Here is a 22,241-nt window from a genome sequence, read left to right on the forward strand (position 1 = left end):
AGTGTCAAATATGGCAGAAAGGTCTAACAGGATGAAAATTAGGAAGAACCCATAGGATTAGTTGTGGGGAGGAGTGGAAAGAGAGGGAGGGAACTTGGTTAAAACATATAAGAGGGGGCGGCTAGGTGGCACAGTGGATAGAGCACTGGCCTTGGAGTCAGGAGTACCTGAGTTCAAGTCCAGCCTCAGACTTAGTAATTACCTAGCTGTGTGGCCTTGGGCAAGCCACTTAACCCCATTGCCTTTCAAAAAAAAACTGAAAAAAAGAAAGATTTAAAAAAACATATGAGAGAGAGAGAGGATGGTAGCTAGAGGTATAAAAGTTCTTACGGACTGACGATACTTTCGAGTGTTTATGGGAGCATAGCCAGTAGATAAGAGGATACATAAGTTTAAAATGTGAGGAATTCTTAAATATACTACCAGTAATTCTGCACAGTGAGTTCTTTTAAAAATTATACTGATATCTTTTGTTTTTATGTTGTCTAAATATCTTTTGTTTTTACATCTAAGTATTTCTTTTCCTCTCCTTCCCAGCATACTGTTCCATGTAAAAATATTTTTTAAAGTAAGGGAAAATGTCAGCAAACTTATGGACAAACTAAAACAACCTGAAATGATGTATCATGTTTCATAGTCGTGGCTCACCTATCTGAAAAGTTGAGGGAAGAATCGTTTTTTCATCTCTTCTTTGGACCATGCTTGCTGTTTATAATTTTGCAATATTCACTTTTGGCTACTTTGTGATAGTTATTTTTTCTATGGACTCTGCTATATTGTGTATATGTTATTTCCTTGGTTTTGTTTGCTTTATTCTTTATCAATTCATATAGCTTCTCCCATACGTCTCTGTATTCATCGGATTTTTCCTTTTTTTTTAGCTCATAGTCCATCATTCTTTATAAATATTTGTTAGTGAAATCATTGATTAATCTCCTGATCATTTTTTTAATCTTGTTGAATTTAATTTTTAAAAGTCAACCACTTGTCCTTCATTTCAAAGTCACCAGTGTGATCAAACCATTTTTACCTTCAAGGAAATGAGTATGTATAAATACCGTCCGATAGCAAGCTTGCACGTGAGATGGTATTGCTGATGAGGTTTGCTTCTCATTCCGGATGCTACTTCGATTTCTGAAAAGTATAAGAGCTGCAATTACAGTTCATATCCACAAGATGGAAGCAATTATTAGGTGATTTATCTTAGGGTTAAGTCATTAGAATGGTGAAATGGGGGAACTTCATGCATTTTTGAAAGAACTTTTGTAAAACCAGGAAATTTAGTACATAAAGAAACTATCCATAAGGAGCAAACTTTAAAGACTTAACATCATGTGTAGAATTTGATGCTCTTTTCACCAATTCTTAACTTTTTTCCAACTTTTGTTCATTTCACTTTGGTCATATCTCAGACTTGGTTAGAAAACTTTCAATTAAAGGCACTTTCTTTATTTTTAAGTTAAAATCTCGCCTAGTTGGTCCATGTTTCAGTAACTCCTTTTGTTTTCTCTAATTCAGAAGATATTTATTATAACTCAACAATATATGATTACTTAATCAATTTGCTGCCAAATCAGTCTTTAGTCTTTAATAAGGAAACTGATTTTTGACCATGAATACTCAACCCTCCAGAAGATCTTAGCAAAAGCCTGTTTGTCCTGCAATTTTGTTGTCTTCTGTTAAACTGTGTAAGGGCACCTATAAAGTTATATGAAATGATTTCCTCATGAAAAGGAAGATTAATTTCTAGTGAAGAATAACTATCTCCAACATTAAGTTGGAACTGAAAGCTATCTGGTCCATTTTCCTTTTCATTCAGATGAAGAAACTACTTCAGAGAAGCAGAAAGCTATTGCTCAGAGATAATGTAGAAGTGATAATTGTGTAATACAGGGAGTTTGGTTTCCATTGATTTCCAAAGATCCTAGATAACATATTTCAATGTCTGTGTTTCTTTCAGATGGTAAGAATCTATATTTTAACAAAAGAGGGATTGGATTGGGTGACATCTAAATGTATTTTTCCAGATCTAAAAATTTGTGCCTTGTTACATAGTCATGTTTACTGCCCACCATTCTTGAATTAACCTTGTAATTGTCCCTTATTCTGATTTTATTTTCTAGGGGAGTTCAAAGTGATAGGACCACAGCAACCAATTATTGCCTCAGTGGGTGGTGAGGCCACATTCCCATGCCACCTCTCTCCCCAGCTGGATGCTCAACATATGGAGATTGTATGGCTTCATGGCCGGTTTTCACGTTTGGTGCATCGCTATAAATATGGAATGGATTATCTGATAGGTCAGTCCCAAGAATATGAAGGGCGGACAAAATTTCTTCGAAATAATATTTACAGTGGGAGTGTGGCATTGAGGCTTCATCACATCTGTCCTTCTGATGAGGGGAAGTACCGGTGTTTCTTTGACAGTTTTACTGCTTATGAAGAAGCAGAGTTCGAAGTGTATGTAGCAGGTGAGTGTGCCAGGTGTCCTGGCCCCATGAGGAACACCTCTGGGTTGGGGTTGGCCCAAGATGATGTTTGCCTGAGAAAAATACACACAGTCCTAAAGATCATGCAAGAGTGACAAAACCAGGTAGGGCATGCTTGATCTAAAGGCAGTCAAACAGACTGCCGCCTTCTGTGTCGGGTTGGCGGGGAGGGCAACAAAATTAGGGGGGGGGAATTGTAAAATTCAAAAATAAAATCTTTCTTTTATAAATAAAAAAAAACTAAAAAAGTTATCCTGGTCAGAGGCAAGCTGATTGAACTGGGAGCATCTGAATGACTAATTGAAAGATGATGTACAAGGATTAAGAGAATTAAATGAAGAGAATAGAAGAGCTCAGGTAGACTGGGAAGCAACTGGGACAATTCAAACCTTGCAAAGAAAGTTTAATAAAAGGAGCATTCTAACTAAAACTCTCCCAGAATTCCCTTTTAAATAACTCGTTTCAAAATGAGATGTGATATATGTGACTTTGAATATCTTTATCTTAATTTAGGCAGTTAGGCATCAATTTAGAGTAAAGCCATGAGAATGATCTTATTATGACATAAAAAAAAGGAGGGCTGAGAAAGAGGGATGGACTGGAAGAATGGGAGTAGGAGAGAAAGAATGGAGAAAATTATCTTATGTAAATGAAATTTGCAAGGAAGACTTTAGTTTATTCAAGGCAATGGGGTTAAATGGCCTGCCCAAGGCCACAGGGCTAGGCAATTATTAAGCGTCTGAGGTTGGATTTGAATTCAGGTCCTCCTGACTCCAAGGCGGGTGCTTTATCCCCTGCACCACCTAGCTGCCCCAGGAAGACTTTTTACAATGCAGGGGAAAATAGATGGTGAAGGAGAGGGAGAGGCAAAGGGAGAAGAAGCAGACAATTCCTGATCCTGAATCTCCTCCTCACTGATTTGAAGAGGGAAGTTTATATGTAAACACTTATTTAGGAATAGAAATCCAATTTACCCAGCAGGAAAATAGGAGGAGAATGAAATAAGACAATGATGGGAGTGATAAGATGGAGGTATAAACATATTTCTAAAAGGAAAGGGAATAAACAAAAAAGAATAATAAGCAGAAGAAAATAGAATGAAGGGAATTTCACAGTTAGAAATAATTATTATGAATGTGAATGGGATGAACGCCCACAAAACAGAAGCAAATCATAGAATGGATTAATATGGGAATGTTTTGCATGACTTCACATGGATAATACATATCTTATTGCTTCCTAGCTCAATGAATGGTGGAAGGGCTGGAAGGAAGGAAAAACATTGGAATTAAAAGGGGAAAAAATGAGTGTTACAGTATATTTTTCAAAAGTATCATAATTAAATTAAAGATAGGGTCTGATCCGGAGTCAGGAGCAGTAGAATAATCATTTTTCTCTATTGGTTATTTAGTCATTTCACTTATCCAAGTCTTGACAACTCCATTTGGGGTTTTCTTGGTAAAGATACTGGAATGGTTTGGCATTTCTTTCTCCAACTCATTTTACACATGAGAATTAAAACTGAGGCAAATAGGGTTAAATGACTTACTCATGGTCAAACAGCTAGTATGTGTTTGAGGCCAGACTTGAAAAGAGGAAAATGCCTAAGATCTATTCAGTGTGTCACCTAATAGATCATTAATATCTCTTCAAATGGTCTGTCAAGTTGTGTCTCCTTCATCATATACCAATACAGGTGAATTTTAAAAAATCCTTGTAGCACTTTATTACTATATTGTTTCATTTATTACTATATTGTTTCATTTTAAGATAGGCTATTGTTGTATTCTGCCAAGAATTTATTATATTTCAGTCCTGGAATCAAATATGTTTATTAATCTGTTGCTTTCATTCTTTTCATTTCTCTGAAATTTTATATATATATATATGTATATATATATATATATATATATATATATATATACATATATATATATATAAAATACCCCTTCCCACAGCCCCCATTGTAATAAAAACTCCTTGATGCCAGGAACGATTTTATTTTTGTCTTTGTCACTCTACCTAAGAATAGAATTGGAATCATATATCATCAACCTAGGCACAGAGGCATGTTGTATGTTTTTCTCATTTGATTCTTTCCAAATAATATTAGATAGAAATAATAAGAAGGAATGAGACGGATTAAAATTCCTCTCATTTTCTAGGAAATAATCTTACTTTTATGTTGTTTCTCTTTCCTAGACATAGGTTCAGTTCCTCACATATCTATCAAGGGTGAGGGAAATAAAAGGTTTCGACTGGTGTGCACATCTAATGGATGGTACCCCAAACCTCAAGTGCAATGGAAGGAAAACCAGAAAAAGTCTTTGCCAAGCAGCACTATGATCAAGAAGAAAGAGAACGGGCTATTCTCTGTTGAAACATCAATCATCATATCCACCGATTCCAAAATGAATGTTTCTTGTTTCATTCGGAATCCCCTCCTCAACCAGAAGTTGGAGGCAGGCATTTCTCTGGCAGGTCAGTTCCCTCCCCAAGCACTTTGTGAAGAGACAGAGTAAACTTTCTGATATAAAGGGCAGGGGGAGAAACAAGGATTTCCAAATATTTCTCCTATACATGAGTTATAATGTCCAAAATTCTACCTTTAGGAATCACAGGATTTTAAATATAAAAGAAGTCATGACAACTAACCCTCTTGGTTTACATATGAGGAGACTTAGTAATAAAATTAGTGTATTGGTCCAGAAATATTTATTCAATGCCTCCTTTGTTCCAGACATTGTGTTAAGTTTTAAGGAATATAGAACAAAGAAAAAAAGCTTCACAGAGACTGGAGCATAGGAAACATTAAATAAGTTTCTATAGACCAATAACTGAATTTTAATAAAATTAATTTCTCTCGTAATTCTATGTATCTTATTTTGTGCTTTTAAAAATATGATTCTGAGGAAAAAGTCTATAACATTCTGTCAAAGGGATCTAATACATAACAGATTAAAAACGCCTGCCCTGGGGATGAGAGATAATATACACTCTGCAGGTGCTTCAATGACGGTCTTTCTCTAAGGCTATTTTTACCATGCAAGCAAAAAAGATTTTTGTAGATCAGGACAGATATAACCAAGACCACTAGTGCCAGTGTTTCATTGCATCCCAAGTCCTCTTCCTCTCTTTCCTCTCTTCATCTCAATTGAGCCCAATAAGCATTCCTTTGCTTCTTATACTGAAAGACTTTGTATTTGTATCTAATCAATATTCTTCCAGAAGTAATTTTGCTCCTTTTCCTTCTTATTTGATTGGTTACAATCAGACAACAACTGAATACTTCCTATGTGTCTGGCTCTATCCCAAGCAATGGAGATACAAAGAAATGCAAAAGACATTCATTGTTCTAAAACACCTCTCAACCTAAGAGAATTAGGTGAAAATAGCTCCCATTTGGATAAAAAAAGAGATTCTTCTGAGCATTAGCCCATAACCTCCATTCCTGGCCCCATAGGCTTCCTTTCCTGCTGTGCTAACATCACAAAGGGGCTTCTATCTACATGAGCTCAGGAAATCCCTTGACCAAAACACTGGCCGGAAAATCAGAGACCATCCCCTGGCAGCATTTGGGAGTTAGGTGTTGTAAATTCTAATCCTATAACTACCTAGTCAATCTTTAGACTGGTCTAAGCTTTAGTTTCCTTCCCTGTAAAATAAAGGGGTTGCACTATATGATTACTAAAATGCCCTTCTATACCTGACTGCTGTATAACTCCATGGTTTGAATTTTTCAGATGATATGTGTCCAAATGAATCTCTGAGGATGACAAGCATTGTGACTATGGTCCTGATGATCATTGGCTTTCTGATCCTAATTTTTCGGAATCGGAAGCTAAAAATGGCCAAAGGTAAAGATCTGACCAGAGTGGTTGTTCCAATGAAGTAGAATAGGGCAACTGGTCTAGCGAACGCTCCAGGGAGGGTACCCTCCCCCTGCCAATGGGGGTTGGCAACTTCTGGGCAATTTATATACTTAAAGAAATACTGAGAGTTCTAAGAGGCTAAGGGTCTTCTTTTTTTTGGAATAAAACAAAAATTTATTAAAAGAAATTATAACACATAGGAAAGGATAAGGAGTGAAAGAGAGGGAGAGATTGATAAAAGAACAGCCAAGTAGCATTAACTAGGCCATGGTCAGAAAATACCGGCCTTGAACTGAAGTCCAACTCAGGTTTTTATGTCTTGCCTCTCATCCAGAGAGAAAAAGGTGAACTCTCTTTCTCTTACTGGACTAGGAGTTAGGATACAAATTTTACATTAAACAATGAATCAGTGGTAATGGTGATCTGCACCCAATTTGAGATTACAAATTGTTTCTGTTGAGAATCATAATTCTCTACTTCTGGTCCATTTACATCTCAAGAGGGAGTAGGTGATCAATTTACATCTCCACCCAATTTCTAGATTCAAAATTCTCTTCATCTTTCCCCTGCATCATTTCCCCCTCAAAAGTATTCGGGACCCAGATTCTTCAGTGAAGACTTCATTGAGACAGGGTCCAAAGAATGATTGCCTGGCAAATCTGGTTGGTATCCTGCAGAGGTTGGTCTTGGAGCTATACAGCTAAGAGAATACCAACCAGAGAAGGCTGTTTAACAGAGTTTCCAATAATCAGAAAAAACTAGAAAGGGGTTGAGAATTATAAGCCAGTTTCAAAATAAGAAAATGGGTTCTAATATAACTCAGATTCATTGATGGATGCCACATAAATTACAAGCAAATGTACTGAAAAAAGCATTTTAATACTGCACGTGTCTGAAAATTAATTTGCCACAAAATTTTCTATTTTGTTTTGACCATGTTTAGAATGAACAAAAATTACAGTTGAAGAATGGAGATCTCTTTAAAACAGTTAAAAAATATACCAATAGGCATTATCCTGATCTACTGGTAATTATGATGCACCTAGAATGATCATGGCAATTTGCTATTACAGAGCAGAGAGGGACATAAGGACTTGTTCCCTTATGAAATCATATAGAGACAATCCTTTCCAATGAGCCAGGTGAGGGATTCCTTTAAGAGAACCCTACTCCAGTTGAGGCTAGGGTCATTCTTAAAAGGCCACCCACTCCTACTCCTAGATGGCCTCATTTATATATTTTCTTTCTATTTTAACAGAACTGATGTCAGGCAGATCAATTATCAATACCTTGTATTAATAGCAATTACCTATAACTGGAACTTCAGGTGGCTTGAGCTCTAAGGAGAACCAAAAGTGTGCCACGCTGTAATTTGGTATAAGAGATCCAAGAGAAATTCTAATTCAATTGTTGCTCAAGTACCTAAGGACAGTGCTGTAAATAAAACAGATTGAGATGTAAAATGGAATAATCATAATTCATATTTTTTTATGAAACCAACTTTTTGCAATGAACCCATTTAGTTGTTAACTATGTTTAAAGTAACTAAACATCTCCTGGCTAGGAGGTTGCCCATCATCTCATACTTCTCATATAACAACTGGCTAGAGATTGTCACAGAGAAATCTCAAATCATTATTTTATCTTCCTCATATTACACAGGTGCTTTTCCCTCAAAGCAAATAACCACAGTTTAGTCCCAGTTTACATATATGGCTAGAAACGTCTATACATAACCTTTTAGCTGCTAGCCATCTTCAGAATACAAATTATTGCTTTCATAAAACAATCCATTAGAACATCTTAGGTAACCTTAAATTTCTAACATGTGTTATTGATTACAAGGCAATTAAACAATAGTAAAAATAACCAGGCAATCAAGTCAATTAACAACATGAGTTATTAAATTTTAAAAAATAATATTTCCATCATTATATTATGCATGAATTCACAGATGTATCCCAGAAAGGGGTCATAATTTGTAATATTTCCCTTACCCCTCCTTCAAAGCAATCACATGTTAATTCCAGGCTTTAACATTACAGTATTTGAATAGCTTACATGTTCACAAGAGAACCAAACACTGTTAATATATCAATTTAACATCAAAACAGATCAGATTACAAAATTTAGTACAATATATCTCTTTTCCAAAAGAAGTAAGTAAATATATATTATATATGATTCAATATTCCCAAGTTCCTTGACAATCAATTATCCCAATTATATTTTCCTTCTTAAAAACACACAAATTCTCAAGACTTGTTACAAAATTTCCAGAGGGTGACTAAATTACTCTCATTTAACTCTCAGATAAGTTTCATTTTTAAACACAAGGTGGTGACCTTTTCCTATCAAGGGCCTTCCCACCCTCTTTCCAAAGCCTTTTGAGTGCAGGGAGTCTACATTTATTAAACCTTAATGTCCCAATAAACCTAAGTTGAATACAGCCTTGGATATCCTGGCCAGTATCAAATCTCAGAATATAGAAACATTTTCTCACCTCTACAGATCAGTAGAGAGATGTGAAAACATCCCATTGATATTTAAATAGACACCTGCACACATATACACACATATATTTATATTATTTATTTGAATGTATCAATTAAGACAAGTCAAAAAGATAACATTTAGAATCAATCAGAATTACTTAAGGAACCTCATATATATTCATTAAGATTTTTGAAATAACCAAATAATAGTTAAAATTGAATGCATTTTTAAGTAACTTTATAAAGTTCAAATCCAGTTACTCTATTACAGAGATATTAGTTATTAGCACAGGCTTAATTAAAAGGTAAAATATGAATTTTCTAGTCCAAGTAAAAGTTATCTTCACCCTCTCTCTTTTTTTTTCCTTTTTCTTAACTAATTGACCATGAGGCTTCTCAATCAGTCTGCCCATTTCCCCTTCCTTCTCCTAAGGATGAGGTCAGAGCATCCAGGTTAAACTGAAGCTAAATGAGAAGGCAGAGGAAAGGCCAACAATTCTAGAGAAAGTGTTCCAAATTTCTCCCTTTAAAGCATGTCCTCACTGGTAGTCTTCAGCCACCGTGTCAGACCAAGAGCAGAGATGTTGAGAGGATGGCCAAAAAAGACAGTGAAGGGTTTGCTGGACCAGTAAATTTTGAAGAAGGAAAGAAAGAAATAAGCCTTTGTGAAGTAGCACGTACTATGTGCCAGGCCCTAAGTTAAATACTTTATAAATATCTCATTTGATCCTTATAGCCACACAGGTAAGTGGGTACTGTTATATTATCTCCAAATTCCAAGTTGAGGGAATGGAAGTCAATTGTCTTCTTGAGATTCTCTTAAGCCGATAGAGTTTGAGGCCAAAATTGAACTTGTCTTCCTGATCCCAGGTTTGTCTCTTTATCCAGTTTCACTTCACTGCCTCACCGCCCCTCCCCCCCCACCAGGCCAGGCTGGGCCTATATATTCCATCAAAGATACTGACTGCCATTCACCACATGGCAATTAGACCGGAGCCATTTGCAAAATGATTACACGTGCTCCATAGTTTCCTCAACGTATTTCTGTTTGTTCATGTTCTAATGATCCTATATTTTTTGAACAATTTAATGTGCATTATCCCAAGTAATTTTGTTCAGGAAATCTGAAGATTAAATTGATCAAAAATTCCTCCGAACCTAACGTACCCATCCAGGTTCCCCAATTTCTAGGGGGAGAGGCCCTGATAGTTTGAATTTTTCCTATAAAGTGTTTGGTTGGTCAAAACATTTTGTAATTAGGAAATGGAAAATAATAATGGAAATTTTGAAAAAGGCAGTGATTAGGAAACACTAAGAAATGAGACATCTAGTGGATGTGTTGGCACTATCTTAGAATTAGAAATTCATAGTTGGGAGTTGCAGGCCGTGCAGTCCCACATTTTCATTTTACACATAGGAAATCAACTCAGATAAATTGTTACAAATATAATGAGGACAACTGCTGGGATACATTCAAATGTGAGGAGTCTTGGAGATAATGTAAGACAATTCTCTCATTTTGGAAAAAGTATGAAAATGGTTTTTCCCAAGATAATAGAGTGAGTTAGTATCAGAATAGGTCCAAAATCTGAGTCTTCTCTCCCCCAGTTTCATGTTTCATTCCTCAATATAAACAAACTTGCATACTTTGGAGAATAGAAGAATCAAAAGCAGCATCCACAATGTTTTCTTGATGACCTCCTTCCTTCCTACTTCTACTTTTTCTCTTTCAATCTCTTTTTCTCTGTTTCCTCACAGACAAACTTAAAGATGAATGTGGTGAGTAATATTGTCTTCTTCATTATGTAAATATTTGTATATGATGATACTCATAACACAGGAGAATAATGACAACTAACTTGATCAGGTGGCTCCCAACTAAATTCACCTTCCAAGTTTCCACCATTTTAGAGGGGAGACCTTAGCAACTTGGATTTTTTTCCTGTATAGTGTTTGTTTTATCAAGACATTATTTCTTAATAAAGAAATGGAAAAATAACTTCTATATAGTGAATTAGTATGAGAACAGACCACAAATTAAGGTCTTCTGAACAGTAGTTCAGAGGTTTATTTCTTGGAAAATAGGAGTGTCAAATGGGGTACCCTCAATGTTGTAAATGAATATTATAGATGAACTAATTCTTTCTCTCCTTCCTCTCTATCTCTGTCTCTCTCTGTCTCTGTGTGCGTGTGCGTGTGTGTGTGTGTGTGTGTGTGTGTGTGTGTGTGTGTGTGTTTCACTCTCTCTCTCACAGGCAAGCTTGAAGATGTATGTGGTGAGTAATATTTTCTTCCATATCCAAACATCTATATTGGTTATAGTACATTGGTAAATGATGAGAATAAATTAATCAGGAGACCCTTCCCTCCCCAATTCAATGCACTCATTCAGTCTCTCCAGTTTGTGCAAGGGAGACATTGGAAGTTTGGATTTTTCTTGAGAAGTGTTTGCTTTGCCAAAATACGTTTCTTAAGTAAGAAATCTGGAAAATAATGGAAATTTTGAAAATGGCAGTGATTGAGGCATTAAAAAATGAGGCAACCAGTGGAAACTCCATTAGCTTAGAATTATAGATTTAAAGTTGGAAGTGATCTTAGATGTCATATAGTACTGTGGTTTAATTTTACACAGGAGAAAATAAGAGACTCAGAAATGTCACTTTCTAAAGGTCACAGATATAATGAGTGTGAGAACTGGGATAGATTTAGATGCTCTTAGATTATAAGGAAGTTTAGAGATTATGTAGTAAAATCCCTCATTTTGGAAAAAGTGAAAAATGTTTTTCCCAACATCAAAGAGTTAATTAGCATAAGAACAGGCCACAGATCTATTTGATCTGATCCCTAGTTATGTGGTTCATTTCTCAGCATCAATGACCTTGAATAATTTGGAGGAGAGAAGTGTCAAATGGTGCATGTTCTAATTTGTAAATGGATAATCTAAATGAGCTCTCTCTCTCTCTCTCTCTCTCTCTCTCTCTCTCTCAGACCAGCTTGAAGATGAAAATGGTGAGTAATATAGTCTAGTTCATTATCCAGATATTTGCATATGGTCGAAATAAATATCACTGTAGAATGCAGGCAACAAAGTTGATCAGGAGACCCTGAAATTCACTGTACTCTCCTTTCTTGGTTGAGACAAGACTTTGGCTGCTTGCATATTTCCTGTGAAATGTTTGTTGTGCTGAAAAAACTCTTTCTTAAATAATGATTAAAATTAAATTAAATTAAAATTAAATTAAATGATTAAAATAATGGAAAATTTGAAAATTGCAGTACACATAAATAAATGAAATATCTAGCGAATGTGGGTTTTATTTTAATTTTATAGACTTAGGACAGCTAGATGGTGCAGTAGATGGAGCACTGTCCCTGGGGTCAGGAGGATCTGAGTTCAAATCTACCACAGACACTTAATAATTACTAATTGTGTGACCTTGGGCAAGTCAATTAACTGCATTGCCTTGCAAGCCTCCTCCTCTCCCCAAAAAAGAATTATAGACTTAGAGTTGGAAGTGAAATTAGAAGCTGCATGACCAAATTCTTTCATTTTTCAAATGAGGAAATAGACTCAGAAATGTCACTCATTAAAGGTCATATAATTATTGAGTGTGAGAGTTGTGATAGATTTATGCATTGTCAGATTATAAGGAATCAATGATTATATAGTAAAAATGCTCTTACTGGGAAAAAAAAGTGAGAAATTGGCTTTCCCAACATTAGAGTGATTTTTAGTATGAGAACAGTCCACAAATCTACGTCATCTGATCCCTAGTCCTGTGGTTCTTTTCTCAGCATCAATAACTTGACTAATTTGGAGAATAGAACTGTCAAATAAGGCATCCTTAAAGGATTAATCTAGATGACTTCTTTTCCTCTCTCTCTCTCTCTCTCTCTCTCTCTCTCTCTCTCTCTCTTTCACAGACAAACTTCAAGATGAACATAGTGAGTAATATTTTCTAGTTCATTGTTCAAATATTTTTGTATGCTGATACTACATAGCACTGCAGAATACTGGGAACTAAGCTGAACAGGAGACCCTGAAATTACAGAAAATAGAGGTTCAGAGATATTGTCACTTTCCAAAGATCACAAAAATTAATGGTGATGAGAGATGGGCTAGATTTGACCATTATCAGTTTATAAGGAATATTTGAGATTATGTCCTACAATGCTCTCATTCTACAGATGGAAAAAGTGAGGAAATAACTTTCCAAGATCATACAGTGAATTAGTATGAGAATAGGCCCCAAATCTAGGTCTTCTGACCCCTAGTTCCATGATTCCTTTCTCATCATCAACTAACCTGAATAATTTGGAGAATATAAGTGTCAAAGGAGGCATCATCAATGTTGTAAATACAAAATTTTTATGAATGAATTCTTTCACCCTCTCAATTCTCTCTCTCTCTCTCTCTCTCTCTCTCTCTCTCTCTCTCTCTCTTTCACAGACAAACTTCAAGATGAACATAGTGAGTAATACTTTCTAGTTCATTATTCAAATATTTTTATATGCTGATACTACATAGCACTGCAGAATACTGGGAACTAAGCTGAACAGGAGACCCTGAAATTACAGAAAATAGAGGCTCAGAAATATTGTCACTTTCCAAAGATCACAAAGTTATTGGTGATGAGAGATGGACTAGATTTGACCATTATCAGTTTATAAGGAATATTTGAGATTATGTCTTACAATGTTCTCATTCTACAGATGGAAAAAGTGAGAAAAAGATCCAAGATCATATAGTATATTAGTATGAGAATAGGCCACAAATCTAGGGGTCTTCTGACCCCTAGTTCCATGATTCATTTCTCATCAATGAACCTGAATAATTTGGAGAATAGAAGTGTCATATGAGGTACTGTAAATGTGGTAAATACATAATTTGGATGAGCTAATTCTCTCCCTCTCTCACCTTTCTCTCTCTCTCTCTCTCTCCCCCACCCTGCCTCTCTCTGTCTCTGTTTCTCTCACAGATAAGCTTAAGGATGTATGGAGTGAGTAAGATTTTCTTCTTTTTTTTTTTAGTTTTTTTTTTTTTTTTGCAAGGCAAATGGGGTTTAAGTGGCTTGCTCAAGGCCACACAGCTAGGTAATTATTAAGTGTCTGAGACCAGATTTGAACTCAGGTACTCCTGACTCCAAGGCTGGTGCTTTATCCACTACGCCACCTAGCCGCCCCTGATTTTCTTCTTTAAGGTCCAAAATTTACATGTGGCAATAAGACAAAACCATTAGAAAATGAGGGGGGAACAGACTTGTTCAGGAGACACCTCCCCCCCAACTAAATGTACCTATCTAGTCCCTCCAATTTGTAGAAGAGAGGCATTGGAAACTTAGGTTTTTCCCTAGAAATATTTCCTTTGAAATAGTCTAAAAGACTGTTTCTTAATGGAAAAATGGAAAAAAATAGAGGAAATTTTGAAAAAAAGGCTGTGATTAGGAAGTACTTTTAATGAGTCATCTAGTGGAAGTTGGCCTTATCTTAGAATTATAGATTAAAAATTGGAAGTGACCTTAGAAGCCATGTCCCATGGTTTCCTTTCCAAAGGAGAAAATTGATGCTTTGATATGTAGTCTTTTTCTAATGACCATAAAGCTAATGATTGTAAAATATGTGACAGATTATGGAACTGTCAGATTATACAGATTCTTAATAATTTTGTAGTAAAACCCCCTCATTTTGGGAAAAAAAGTGAGAAAATGGTTTTTCTATGATCATAGAGTGAATTTGTATGATAATAGGTCACAAATCTAGGTCTTCTGACCCCTAGCTCTGTGGATCATTTCTAAGCATCAATAAGTCTTAATTCATTGGATACTTGAAGTGTCAGGCGAGGGATCCTATGTGTGTGTTTTTTTTTTTTTTTTTTTTAGTTTTTGCAAGGCAATGGGGTTAAGTGGCTTGCCCAAGGCCACATGGCTAGGTAATTATTAAGTGTCTGAGGCTGGATTTGAACTCAGGTACTCCTGACTCCAAGGCCAGTGCTCTATCCACTTCGCCGCCTAGCTGCCCGATCCTATGTGTTTTCAATGGATACTTTGGATGAGCACTGACTCCCTTCCTTTCCTCCCTTTTCTCCTCCTACCTCCTACTTGGAATCTGGAATGCATCCCCTCCCCTCTCTCAAAGGCAAGTCTACAGCTAAACTTGGTGAGTGATATATTCTTCTAAATTATCCAAATATTTACATATGACAATACTATATACTATTGGATAATGATGAGAACAATCTGCATCAGGAGATCTCCAACATAGTGCACCCTTCCAGTCTCCCCCATTTGTAGAGGGGAGACCTTGGAAGTTTGCATTCTTTCTCTGAAGTGTTTAGCCAAAACCCTATTTTTAATTTAAGAAATGGAAAAAATAATGGAAATTTCAAAAAATTCAGTCATTAGGAAGCATTAAGAATTGAGATATCTGGTGCACATTGGTACTAAAATAGAATTATAGATTTAAAGTTGGAGGTGACTTTAGAGGCCATGTGGTCCCATGGTTTCATTTTTCTAATGAAAACAATAGAGCTTCAGAGATGTTGACATTTTCTTAAGGTCACAAAGTTAATCAATATAAGAGAGTAAAATGTTTTAGATTATAAAGAATCTTAGAAATTATGTAGTACAACCTCTCATTTTACAGAGGGAAAAAAGTAAGAAAATGGCTTTCCTAAGATCATAGAATGAAAACAAGCCACAAATATAGATCATGACCCTTTGTTCCTTGGTTCATTTCTCAACATCAAAAACCCAGAATAATTTGGAGAATAGAAGTGTCATATGAGGTATTGTCAATGTGGTAAATACATAATTTGGATGAGCTAATTCTCTCCCTCTCTCACCTCTCTCTCTTTCTGCATATTTCTCATAGATAAGCTTAAAGATGAATGTGGTGAGTAATAGTTTTCATCTTTATCATCCAAATATTAGCGTAAGATAAAATTGCATCCCACTAGAGAATGATGGGGAAAAACTTGATCAGGGGTCCACCAACTCAATGCATCCTTCTAGCCTCCCCCAAATGTAGAGGAGAGGCATTTGGACATTTCCTCTGAAGTGTTTGTTTTACCAAAATAAAGTTTCTTAATGAAGAAATGGAAAAAAATCCTTGACTTTATAAATGGATAATCTAAATGAGCCATTTATCTTCCTACCTCTCTCCACCCCTCCCTCCTCTCTTTTTCTCCTTTCTCTCTCTCTCTCTCTCTCTCTCTCTCTCTCTCTCTCTCTCTCTGTCTTTCCCAGACAAGATTAAATTTGAATATGGTGAGTAATATTTTCTTTTTATTATATAAATATTTGTAAATGTAAATACTATTTAGCACTGAAGGATATTGGAAATTTAAACTATCAGATTACTTGCAACTCCATGTGCCCAATCAGCCACCCCAGTTTGTAGAGGGGAGCCTACTGAATTTTTCCTGTGAAATATTTGTTTTGCAAAAAACACTCTTTCTTAAGAAATTGAAAAAAAATAATGAAAATTTTGAAAAAGGTAATGATTATGAAACATAAAGAAGTGAAATTAAACATTAGGAAATGAAACTATTGGACATAGGTTCTATTTTAGAATTATAGATTTAATATTGATCTTGTGACTCCATGGTTTTGTTTTTCAAAAGAGAAAATAGAAGCTTAGAGATGTCACTTTCTAAAGATCACAAAGTTAATGACTGTGAGAGAAGGAATAGATTCAAATACTCATAGGATATAAGGGATCTTAGAAATTGTATAGTATAGTCTTTCATTTTGCAGACGGAAAAAATGAACAATGACATTCCAAAGATCATAGAGTAAATTAGTAAGAGAACATACTAAAAATTCAGGGCTTTTGATTCCTAGTTCCATGGTTCATTTCTCAACAACCACAAGCCTAAATGATCTGGAAATTAAGAGTGCCATATGAGGCATCTTCTAATTTATAGATAAGTTAAATGAGCTATTTCTCTTCCTCCCTCCTTTTCTTCACTTCTCCTTCCTCTTTCTCTCTCTCCCCTCTCCCTCTCCCACAGACATAATTAAATATGAACGTGGTAAGTAATATTTTCTTATTCATTATTCAATATTTGTATTTGGAAATACCAAGTATCAATGGAGCAGGTTGGCAACTTACTTCATCAGTCTCTCCAAACTTTTAAAGGGACAAAAACTTTCTCAGCTTGAATATTTCCTTTGAAACATTTCTTTTGCCAAAACACAGTTTCTTAATTAAAATGGAAGAAAATGATTGAAATTTTGAAAAAAGCAATGATAAGGAAGCTCTAAGAAATGAGGCATCTAATGAATGTTGGAACTATCTTAGAATTGTAGATTTAAAGTTGGAAATGACCTTTGAGGCCATGGTTTCATTTTTCAAATGAGAAAATAGAGGCTCAGAGATATTGTCACTTTCTAAAGATCACAAAGTTAATGGAAGAGATGGGATAGATTCAAATATTTTTAGATTTTAAGGGATCTTAGAGGTTAGGTAGTATAACTCTCTCATTTTACAATTGGAAAAAGTGAGAAAATGGCTTTCCCAAGATCATAAAGGAAATTAGAATGAGAACAGAACACAAATCTAGGTCTTTTGATCCCTAGTGCCCATGATTCATTTCTCAACAAGAGCCACCCTGAATCATTTGGAGAATGGAAGTGTCAAGTGAGGCACCATCAATGTTGTGAATGAATGATCTATTTAAGCTAATTCTCTTTCTTCTTTCCTCAATCACTTTCTCTATTTCTCTCCTTTTATCTCTCTCTTACATAGACAATCTTAAAGATGACTATGGTGAGTAATATTTTCTTTTTCATTATCCAAATATTTGTATATGTTAATACTACCTACCACTGGAAAATATTAGGAACTTACATTATCAGGAAATCCCCCCCCCCCCCAACTCCTCCAGTCTCTCCAATTTGTAGAAGGGAGGCATTTCAACTTTGATTTTTCCTGAGAAGTGTTTGTTTTGCCAAAACACTCTTTCTCAATTAAGAAATTCAAAATTGGAAATTTTAAAAAGGGCAGTGATTAGGAAATTCTAAAAAATGAAGCATATAGTGCATGTTGATACTATTTTAGAATTATATATTTAAAGTTGGATATGACCTTAGAAGCCATGTGGTTCCATGGTTTCATTTTTCTAATTAAAAAATAGTTGCTCAGAAGAGTTGTCATTTTCTAAAGGATGAAAAATTAATAAATATTAGAGATGGGATAGATTCAAACAATAGATTAGGAATCTTAGAAATTATATAGTACATTTAAAAAAAATTACGGAAGGAAGAAGAAAAAAATGACTTTTCCAAGATCATAGAATGAATTTGTATGTATTCATCCAAATTATTCATTGACGACATAGAGGATCTCTCATCTGACACTTCAATTCTCCAAATTATTCAAGCTTATTGGTGTTGAAAAGTGAACAATGAATTGAAGTGTCAAATGAGAGATCCTCTATGTTGTCAATGAATAATTTGGATGAGCACTAATTCTCTCCCTTCCCTTCTTCCCTCTTTCCCTCCCTGATTCTGAAATTTCCCTTTCAAAGGCAAGGCCACAGCTAAAGTTGGTGAGTAATATTTTCTTCTTAATTATCCAAATATTTGCATATGATAATACTATGTTCTACTGGAAAATGATGGAAACAAACTTGATCAGGATCCTGACAACTCAGCGCAACCTTTCAGTATCGCCCAAGTGTGGAGGGGATAATTTGGAAGCTTGTATTTTTCTTCTGAAGTGTTTGTTTTGTCAAAAACACTCTTTTTTGACTAAGAAATGGAAAAAAAATATGGGAATTTTGAAAAAGGCAGTGATTAGGAAGCACTAAGAATTGTGCATATTGGTACTATTTTAACATTATAGATTTCAAGTTGGAAGTGACCTTATGGGTCTTATAATTCCCTGGTTTCATTTTTCAAATGACAAAATAGAACTTTAGAGATGTTGGAATTTTCTTGTCACAAAGTTAATCAATTTTAAAGATGGGAGAGATTCAAGCACTTTGGATTGCTAGTAATCTTTGAAATTATTTAGTACAACCTCTCATTTTCCAGAGGGGGAAAAAGGGAGAAAATGACTTCCCCAAGATCATAGAATGAATTGGAATAAGATCAGACCACAAATCTTTGTCTTCTGACTCCAAGTTCCAGGATTCATTTCTCAACATCAAAACCCCAGAATAATTTGGAAAACAGAAGTGTCAAATGAGGCCTTGTTAAGGTTGTAAATGTATAATCCAGATAAACTAATCTCTCCTTCCCTCCTGCTCTCTTTGTCTCTGTCTCTCTGTCTCTCTGTCTCTGTCTCTCTCTCTCTGTCTCTCTCTCTCTGTCTCTCCCTCTCCCTTTCTCTCTGCCTCTATCTCTCTCCCTCTCCTCCTCTTCCTCTGTCCTCCCTCCCCTTTCTCTTCACCCCCTGTCTCTGCCTCTATTGCTTGTTCTCACAGACAAGCTGAAAGATGAATGTGGTGAGTAATATTTTCTTCTTTATTATCCAAATATTTTCATACATTAATGCTACATATCACTGGAGAATGATGGAGACTAATTTGATCAATGCACTTTTTTTCAGTCTCTCCCATTTATAGAGGAGAGACACTGTCAGCTTGGACATTCCTTCTGAAGTGTTTGTTTTACTAAAACAATGTTTCTTAAGGAAGAAAAAATGTTTGAAATGTTGAAAATGATAGTGACTAGAAAGCACTGAGAAATGAGGCAACTAGTGTACATTGGTTATTAGGTTTATATTTATAAAGTTGGAAGTGACTTTAGAAGTCATATGGTCCAATTGTTTCATTTTTCAAATGAGAAAATAGAGGCTCAATGATGTTGTCACTATGTAAAATCATAGAGTTACTTTGTCCTAAGGAAAAAAATTAATGAATGTGAGAGATGGGATTGATTAAACATTTTCAGAATTAGAAGAAATCTTAGAGATTATATACTATAGTCCTATCATTTTACAGATGGAAAAAGAGAAAATGGCTTTCCAAGACCATAGAGTGAAATAGTATGAGAACAGGCCACAAATTCAGGTCTTCTGATCCCTAGTTAATATGGTTCATTTCTCAACATCGACCAGCTTAAATAATTTAGAATACAGAAATGTCATCTGAGGTATCCTTAACTTTGTAAATGAATAATCTAAATCTTTCTCTCCCTTCCCCCTTCCTTCCAACCTCCCTCCTCTCTCTCTCTCTCTCTCTCTCTCTCTCTCTCTCTCTCTCTCTCTCTCTCTCTCCTCTCTCTAGACAAGATTAAATATGACCGTGGTGAGTATTATTTTCTTCTTTGTTGCCTATATATTTAGGTATGGTAATACTTTATACTACTGGAGAATATTTGGAACTTACATTATCAGGAGATCCCCTTGTCAATGTACCCATCCAGTCTCTATAATTTGTAGAGGGGAGGAAGTGTCAGCTTAGATTTTTTTCTGTGAAGTGTTTGTTTTGCCAAAACACTTTTTCTTAATTAAGAAAGGGATGAAATAATGGAAATTTTGAAAAAGATAGTGATTAGGAAGCACTAAGAAACAAGCCAATTAGTACACATTGATTTTATTTTTGAATTATAGATGTAAAATTGGAAGTGACCTTAGAGGTCATGTGGTCCCATGGTTTTATTTTTTCAAATGAGAAAATAGAGATGCAGAGATGTTGCCACTTTCTAAAGGTCACAGCATTAATGCATGTGAGAGATGGATTAGTTTCAAACATCCTTAGATTATTAGGAATCTTAGAAATTATGTACTATAATCCTATCATTTCATACATGGAAAAAGTGAGAAACGTTTTTCCCAAGATCATAGAGCGAATTAGTATGAGAATAGGTCACAAATCTAGATCATTGGATCCCTAGTTTTGTGGTTCATTTCTCAATTTCAACTAGCCTGAGTAATTTGGAGAATAGAAATGGCATATAAACCATCCTTGACTTCGTAAATGCATAATCTAAATGAGGCATTTTTCTCCCTCCCTCCTCTCCTTTCTTCTTTTCTCTCCCTCTTCCTGTTTCTCTATGTTTCTGTCTCCCTCTCACAGACATAATTAAATATGAATGTGGTGAGTAATATTATCTTCTTTATCATCCAAATATTTGTACATGGATATTCTATATACCACTGGAGAATGTGTGGAATTTACTTTATCAGGAGACCGCTAATTCAGTGTAGCTATCCAGTCTCTAGAATATGTAGAGGGGAGGCATTTGAAGGTTGAATTTTTCCTGTGAAATATTTATTTTGCCAAAACACTATTTGCTAATTGAGAATTGAACAAATAATGGAAAATTTGAAAAAAAAAGGTAGTGATTAGGAAACATTTAAAAAAATGAAGCATCTAGGGCATGGTTTTCCTATCTTAGAATAAGAGATTTATATGGAGGTGATCTTAGAGGTCATATACTTCCATGGTTTCATTTTTCAAATGAAAAAATAGAAGCTCAGATAGATTAAAGCATTCTAGAGTATAAGTAATCTTAGAAATTATGTAATACAATTTCTCATTTTATAGATGGAAAATATGAGAAAATGACTTTCTCAGGATCATAGAGTAACTAGTCTGAGAACAGGCCACAAATCTGACTTCTGACCTCTAATTCCATGGTTAATTACTCAACATTAACAAGCTTGAATAGTTTGGAGAAGAGAAATATCATATGATGCATCATCAACTTTACAAATGAATAAACTAAATAAGCTCTTCCCCTCTCTCCTTTCACTTCTTCCTCTCCTTCTCCTTCTCCTCCTTCTTCTTCTAATTCTTCTCCTTCTGATTCTTCTCCTTCTGATTCTCCTCCTCCTCCTCCTCCTCCTCCTCCTCCTCCTCCTCTCTCTCTCTCTCTCTCTCTCTCTCTCTCTCTCTGTCTCTCACAGACAATCTAAAAGATGACTATGGTGAGCAATATTTTATTCTTCATTTTACAAATATTTGTATCTGGCAATACTGCATATTGCTGGAGAATGTTTGGAACTTACATTATTAGGACTCCCATCTCCATGTACTCATCCAGTCTCTCCAATCTGTGGAGGGGAGGCATTGCAAGCTTGGATATTTCCTGTGAAGTGTTTGTTTTGTGGAAACACTCTTTCTTTGGAAAAATAAGAAAAACTTTGAAAAAGTCAGTGATTAGGAAGCACTAAGAAATGAGGCAACATTGGTTCTATCTTGGCCTTGGGCCTTGTGGTTCCATGTTTTCACTTCTCAAATTCTTTTTAGAATAAACCACAAATTCAGGTCTTCAGATCTCTAGTTCCATAATTCATTTCTCAATTATCAACCAGCCTCAATAATTTGGAGAATAGAAGTTTTAAACAAGGCATTTTCTACATTAAAATGGATAATTTAAATGAGCTGTTTCTCTCCCTCCCTCTTTCGACCCTTTCTCTCTCTCCTCTCCTCT

At 35.3% G+C, this 22,241-nt stretch overlaps 1 protein-coding gene and 1 long non-coding RNA gene across 12 annotated transcripts in view; one reads left to right on the plus strand and one right to left on the minus strand.

The window, feature by feature from the left end:
* LOC141518999 (butyrophilin subfamily 3 member A2-like) overlaps positions 1-22,241 on the plus strand; it is a 42,031-nt gene that overhangs the window by 3,151 nt on the left and 16,639 nt on the right. For 8 of the 11 annotated variants that reach the window (XR_012477334.1, XR_012477335.1, XR_012477336.1 and 5 more), the window contains exons 2-20: positions 2,124-2,471; positions 4,692-4,970; positions 6,233-6,346; positions 10,615-10,635; positions 11,112-11,132; positions 11,845-11,865; positions 12,781-12,801; positions 13,307-13,327; positions 13,836-13,856; positions 14,992-15,012; positions 15,727-15,747; positions 16,101-16,121; positions 16,868-16,888; positions 17,605-17,625; positions 18,386-18,406; positions 19,286-19,306; positions 20,090-20,110; positions 20,882-20,902; positions 21,715-21,735. Coding sequence is in view for 8 of the 11 variants with exons in the window: in XM_074231428.1 (XP_074087529.1) it covers positions 2,124-2,471; positions 4,692-4,970; positions 6,233-6,346; positions 10,615-10,635; positions 11,112-11,132; positions 11,845-11,865; positions 12,781-12,801; positions 13,307-13,327; positions 13,836-13,856; positions 14,992-15,012; positions 15,727-15,747; positions 16,101-16,121; positions 16,868-16,888; positions 17,605-17,625; positions 18,386-18,406; positions 19,286-19,306; positions 20,090-20,110; positions 20,882-20,902; positions 21,715-21,735 (1,077 nt within the window). In the remaining 3 variants the exon portion in view is untranslated. The remainder of the gene's footprint in view (positions 1-2,123; positions 2,472-4,691; positions 4,971-6,232; positions 6,347-10,614; positions 10,636-11,111; positions 11,133-11,844; positions 11,866-12,780; positions 12,802-13,306; positions 13,328-13,835; positions 13,857-14,991; positions 15,013-15,726; positions 15,748-16,100; positions 16,122-16,867; positions 16,889-17,604; positions 17,626-18,385; positions 18,407-19,285; positions 19,307-20,089; positions 20,111-20,881; positions 20,903-21,714; positions 21,736-22,241) is intronic. The other 3 variants (XM_074231429.1, XM_074231430.1, XM_074231431.1) reach the window with 3 other exon arrangements.
* LOC141519002 (uncharacterized) lies at positions 997-21,926 on the minus strand. The gene is made up of 3 exons (XR_012477337.1): positions 21,817-21,926; positions 7,671-7,795; positions 997-1,134 (listed from the first exon to the last, which is right to left on the minus strand). It is a non-coding gene; the product is annotated as an uncharacterized LOC141519002 (long non-coding RNA).

This window comes from Macrotis lagotis, chromosome 3 (assembly GCF_037893015.1).
Source record: "Macrotis lagotis isolate mMagLag1 chromosome 3, bilby.v1.9.chrom.fasta, whole genome shotgun sequence".
Taxonomy (NCBI): Eukaryota; Metazoa; Chordata; class Mammalia; order Peramelemorphia; family Peramelidae; genus Macrotis; species Macrotis lagotis.